Source organism: Melanerpes formicivorus, unplaced genomic scaffold (assembly GCF_026170545.1).
Source record: "Melanerpes formicivorus ecotype bairdi unplaced genomic scaffold, bMelFor1.0.p_v2 SCAF_105, whole genome shotgun sequence".
Lineage (NCBI taxonomy): Eukaryota > Metazoa > Chordata > Aves > Piciformes > Picidae > Melanerpes > Melanerpes formicivorus.
In genome coordinates, this window is record NW_027142457.1 from 823,829 (window position 1) to 829,828 (window position 6,000).

The window sequence follows — 6,000 nt, forward strand, 5'->3', positions numbered from 1 at the left end:
CAATTGTTTTCTAGTAGCAAGCAATGCAAAACAAACCGTAATTAAGCTATTTATATTCCCTGTTCACAGAGCCTTCCCTCAAAATAGCTCAAGTGCTTTGAACAGAAGAGAAAAAAAAATTATGAATAGGAATAAAAAGAAGTCTGGATGAGTCATGCAGCTGAGTTGCTGAACATCCAATATTCAGCATACTCTTAATAGTAGATTTAGAAGGAAGAAATGGTGCACCGAGTCTCTCAGCTGGATGCTCGGAGCCTGTCTTCACTCCTACAGCCAAAACTCAGCCTCCAGCCTCTTCAGGCTGGATGTGAGGAGGAGGTTCTTCACCATGAGAGTGGTGAAGCCCAGGAATGGGTTGTCCAGGGAGGTGGTTGAGGCCCCGTCCCTGGAGGTGTTTAAGACCAGGCTGGACGAGGCTCTGGCCAGCCTGATCTAGTGTGAGGTGTCCCTGCCCGTGGCAGGAGGCATGGAACTAGATGACCCTTGTGGTCCCTTCCAACCCTGACTGATACTATGATAAAAAGAGGCCAGAATCACTGATAAGAAGGGGACTCTTCCTTTATAAAGCTGACTAAAATTTTGTCTGCTCCTTTGCAGTCTTACTGTTAGAAATCAAGAAGAGGAGAGAGCAAGGAGAACATCTCAGGAACTCCAAGCAGAGGGTATCCCCAACTGTGAGGAAAGGTATGGTCTTTACTGTGGGTTCTGTCAAGTTAAAATGAAACAAACCCAACAAACCCTACTAGATAAAGTGAACTACCTGAAATTTGTCATTTCTGCTGAATTTGCAGCCATCTCCCTCTTACCTCCTGAGGAACCAAAAGGCTGATCAATAATCTTTTGCTTTATTTACATGCAGCATGTAAAGATCACTTCTTTCTGAAGTAATCTTGAAATACATCCTGTTCCCACCCAGCAGCTGTGTGAAGTGAACTGGCAGTGCTCAGCCTCACAAAAATAATTGCTCCAGAATTGCTCCACTAGTTAGGAGCACCTGGAAAACTCTAATAGACAGGAGGGTACCTTTTATGGGGTTTGAGTAACGACTCAGTGCCCCATGAGGGTGGTGAGACACTGGGACAGGTGCCCAGAGAAGCTGTGGAGACTCCAAGCCTGGAAGCACTGAAAGCTGGGTTGGATGACACCTTGAGCAAGCTGCTCTAGTAGGAGGTGTCCCTGCCCATGGCAGAGGGACTGGAACTAGAAGTCTTTGAAGTCCCTTCCAGCCCAAACCATTCTATGATTCATTCCAGGTACTTTCATTCTGCTTTTAATGATTCAACAAAGTGCAGAAAAAACACCTAGCTGTTGCAGGGACTTCTTTGTTGCAATTACTTTGAGCAGTAAGCTGCAGTTGCTGCATCAAAGCACTGGCACTCACCTGCATCTGAACTTTTGCTAAGGATGCTTCCAAAAAAGCACCTTATTAATATCTACTAGAGGCTGTACTTGGTGAGGAATTCGAGCCCCATCCATGAGCCTTGTGACAGCAGACAACACAGGGCCAGCTTGAGTAACAATCATTCATTTCTCTCTTCTTGTCTTCTCCTTCCTTCTGAAGCCCTGCTCCTACTCTTGAAGAAGTGAATGCCTGGGCTCAGTCATTTGACAAGCTGATGCTTACCCCAGCTGGCAGAAACGCCTTCCGGGAGTTCCTCCGAACGGAATTCAGCGAGGAGAACATGCTCTTCTGGATGGCCTGTGAGGAACTCAAACAGGAATCCAACAAGAGTGTCATTGAAGAAAAAGCCAGACTCATTTATGAAGATTATATTTCTATCCTTTCTCCAAAAGAGGTATATTCCTTTCTCCAAAAGAGGTATATTCCTTCACCCAGTGCATTCTTCGGTGCTGCTGTGCACAGTGAGTTCTAATGTGGTCAAAGCTACAGTACTCAGGGAGCTGGAGCACCTCTCCTATGAGGACAGACTGAAGGAGTTGGGGCTGTTCAGTCTGCAGAAGAGAAGGCTCCGAGGTGACCTCATTGTGGCCTTCCAGTATCTGAAGGGGGCTACAGGAAGGCTGGGGAGGGACTGCTCAGGATCTCAGGTAGTGATAGGACTAGGGGAAATGGAATGAAGCTGGAGGTGGGGAGATTCAGGATGGATGTGAGGAGGAGGTTCTTCACCATGAGAGTGGTGAAACCCTGGAATGTGTTGTCCAGGGAGGTGGTCGAGGCCCCGTCCCTGGAGGTGTTTAAGAGCAGGCTGGATGAGGCTCTGTCCAGCCTGATCTAGTGTGGGTTGTCCCTGCCCATGGCAGGGGGGTTGGAACTAGATGATCTTTGTGGTCCCTTCCAACCCTGAATGAAACTATGAAACTCTCCCTCCACCATGCTTCACTGCCAGCAAGCAGAGATTTAGGGGGAAAAGGCAGACCCATCGTTAAGGTGAGATGGTCTGAACTACTTCCAGTGGCTGCCAGAAAGCTCTTCCTTTGTTACCCTGGCATGAAGATGGAAATCTTTAGTTTAAGGCACAAATAGAGAGATGATCACTTTATCCTTGCTCGAGTTTTGGACAAATGAAGCTTCTTTGTCCTTTGCAGCAGGAAAGGGCTGTGTGCATCTCTCCATGAGCACAGGAAAACCACAAGGAAAATGTTTACAAAGCACAAAGCAGCTGACAAAACATGGCATAGAACACACACACTGACTTCACAGAGAGAATTGTTAGCTGTTGGAATGTGCTGCCCAGGGAGGTGGTGGAGTCACCATCTCTGGAGGTGTTCAAGAGGGGACTGGACGTGGCACTTGGTGCCATGGTCTAGTAGGCATGAGGTGTTGGGTGACAGGTTGGACTTGATGATCTCGGAGGTTTCTTCCAACCTTACTGATTCTATGACTTCATGAAAAAATTCAAAGCTACTTGTCACTTGGCTGCTAGAAAATGTTCCAAGTTCTGAAGACACCTCAGTTCAGCTTGAACACAATCCTGCCAAGCAGGCTGGAATTCTAAACCCTCCAATATCAAAATAGCAATATATTGAATATCAAAACTCACATTTCATTCAGCTGCAGGCTGAGGGAGCTGGGGTTGTTCAGCCTGGAAAAGAAAAGGCTCTAGGGAGACCTAATAACAGACTTCTACTACCTGAAGGGGGCTCTACAAGAAGGATGGAGAGAGGTTGTTTACAAAGGCCTGTGGTGATAGGCTGAGGGACAATGGCTTCAAGTGACAGAAGAGTAGATTTACATTGGATGTTAAGGACAAGTTCTTCACCATGAGTGTAGTGGTCACTGGCATAGGTTGTCTGGGGAGGTGGTTGGGCCCCATCCCTGGAGATATTCCAACTGAGGCTCAACAGGACTCTGAGCAACCTGATTTAGTTAAGGATGTCCCTGCTTACTGCTGACTGGATGACTTTTGGAAGTCCCTTCCAACCCAGACCATTCTGATTCCCTGACTCTATTTACTTATAAACACGCTGTGTCAATCTAGTCAGTCTGTTCCACTAATACCTTTCTACAGAGACTAAAGCCATGCAGACAAAAAGATGACCTTACCTGTATAGAATCATTTTATAGCCATAAGTGTGGTTCACATCAGTTCACTCTGCTTTTTACCAGAGGGATTTGATTAGGCAACAGCTTCCCGGGTTACAGTTTCCGTCTGCGTCATGCTGCTGACTCCAAATTCAGTCTCCTTACCACAGCACTAACTCCTGAGGAAACCAACTGTCACAAAACATTACAAATCCTCTCTACTACAGAGCAGGAGGCTGCTCTAGAAATAGTGCCCCAGTCCCTCAGGTCTCAGTAATAACAAGATTGCAGGCAGCCTTGCTCAAAGGAACAATTTCTTTACTGAGAGAGTGGTCAGGCATTGGAACAGGCTGGCCAGGGAGGTGGAGTCACCCTCCTGGAAGGTGTTCAAAGAATGTGTAGAAGTGGCACTTTGGGACATGGTTTAATGGGCAGGGTGGTCTTGCAGTGATGGTGGAACTTGATGACCTTAGAGGTCTCTTGCAACTGTAATGATTCTGCACAGGGAAGTGGTGAAGGCATGAGGCACTTTGGGATATGGTTTTGTGGGCATGGTGGTGTTGGAGTGATTGTGGAACTCAATGAAGTTAGAGGTCTCTTGCAACCTTAATGATTCTTAGGAAGGTTACCTCAGCAAGAAGCTTACCCACATTCAGCCATCAGCACCCCCAAGTCTCAGTCATTTTAGCCCAAGCACATTTAGCAGTCTTTACCCTTGAATCACACCAGCTGAAACAGTTAAAGACAACAACTTTCAGGTCAATACAACAAACCTAAAGCCCCCAGGTGTACTCTTCCCCACCACTAATGATGTGATTTTGTGTTTTCATACACAGGTCAGTCTGGACTCCAGAGTAAGAGAAGTTATCAACAGAAATATGCTGGAACCCTCCCAACACACCTTTGATGATGCACAGCTTCAGATTTACACCTTAATGCACAGAGACTCCTACCCCCGGTTTATGAACTCTGCCATTTATAAGGACCTGCTTCAGTCCTTATCTGAGAAATCCATTGAAGCATAGGATTTATGTATTTATTCTCAAAACAAAACAGAACTCTGGGCTACACCAATCCACAGGGAATTTAGAATCACTCAAGAGATTTACCTGAAAACAACTCAGGCAAGTTTTGAGTACAGACTGAGCGATTTAAACACGCACAAGGCTCTGACACAATCAGCTAGCTACCAGTTTCTGACCCAATTCTGTGTTACTTTGCAAAAGAGAATGAAGAGAATGAAATGAAAGTGGTGGTGGTCAAAAAATGCAGTTTGTTTCTTTCCAAGGCAACACAAAGCTCAGACCCAGATCTGAGGTACAAATGCCAAGTGAGCACAGAAGAAACCCCACAATGGGGTTTGATTTTGAAGTGGAGTGTTAAGCTTTCTTGTAAACCAGACCAGTTGTCCCATCCATGCTGTGATCAAAGTGAAGCCAGCACTGTCACTATCTGGGTTACACTACAGAATGTTTCACCTAAGTGTACAAGTTGTACCTGGCACAGGCACACTCCGCTCATCTTGCTGTATTTAATGGGTATAGAGTGTGCCAAAGGCAATCAGCGTGGCAGCCTCCGGGTTGGGAGAGCTAGCGGTCGCAACAATGCTGCCTACAAAGACCTCTCGCTGAAGAATTGTTATTTTACTACTAGAGTCTGCTGAAAGTGGTTTTTAAGTTCCTATTGTTGATGTTTATAAAGTTAAAATTATCTACTGAAGAGGAATCTGGGCATTTCAATTCCCAAATAAAGCACAAGAATTCTCACATGTTCTTCTCTTCCCTTGGCAGGTAGATGTAAAATCCCTTCACTATTGGCTCCGGAGAGGATGGCACTATCAACCACCCTGCTTTTGTACATATTAAATTCTCCCATGACCTGACAGATCTTGTAAAGTTTCTATTACAGATCCACACATTTTGAATTGGCAGATGAAGGAAGCTGGAACTATTCTGTTCTGATCCAGCACTATTCCAGACTGTCTCAGAGAAAAGCAGCAGCTCTATCCACTAATAAACCACATTCGTTTGCAATATCCCCAAAGCATTACACTTGACTGCTGGTCAGATCTCAACTTCAGTTATCAACAGGGACTGCTAGGAAGAAAAGAAGTTGAATCTATATAACCTGTGTGTAGATTTGTGATTAGTCAGACTTCTTCATCTTCAATTACAAGATTCAGTACCTGAAGGGGTCACAGAATCATAGAATCAGTAAGGTTGGAAAAGACCTCAGAGATCATCAAGTCCAACCTGTCACCCAGCACCTCCTCACTACTAAACCATAGCTTCAAATGCCACATCCAATCCCTTTTTGAACACCTCCAGGGATGGTGACTCCATCACCTCCCTGGGCAGCCCAGATCCTACAGGAAGGCTGGAGAGGGACTTTTCTTAAGGGTGTCTAACAATAAGACAAGGGGGAATAGCTTGAAGCTGAAGGAGAGTAGGTTTGGACTGGATATTAAGAAGAAGTTCTTCAGTACAAGGGTAATCACACTCCGGAATAGTTGCCCA

The 6,000-nt window shown here is 45.5% G+C and overlaps 1 protein-coding gene across 4 annotated transcripts in view; it reads left to right on the forward strand.

Moving 5' to 3' along the window:
* RGS20 (regulator of G protein signaling 20) overlaps positions 1-5,250 on the forward strand; it is a 33,142-nt gene extending 27,892 nt beyond the window's left edge. For all 4 annotated transcript variants that reach the window (XM_068166707.1, XM_068166708.1, XM_068166710.1 and 1 more), the window contains 3 exons: positions 598-684; positions 1,562-1,796; positions 4,321-5,250. In XM_068166707.1, the coding sequence (XP_068022808.1) occupies positions 598-684; positions 1,562-1,796; positions 4,321-4,509 (511 nt within the window). In that variant the 3' untranslated portion in view covers positions 4,510-5,250. The remainder of the gene's footprint in view (positions 1-597; positions 685-1,561; positions 1,797-4,320) is intronic.
* The last annotated feature ends 750 nt before the right edge of the window (positions 5,251-6,000 follow it).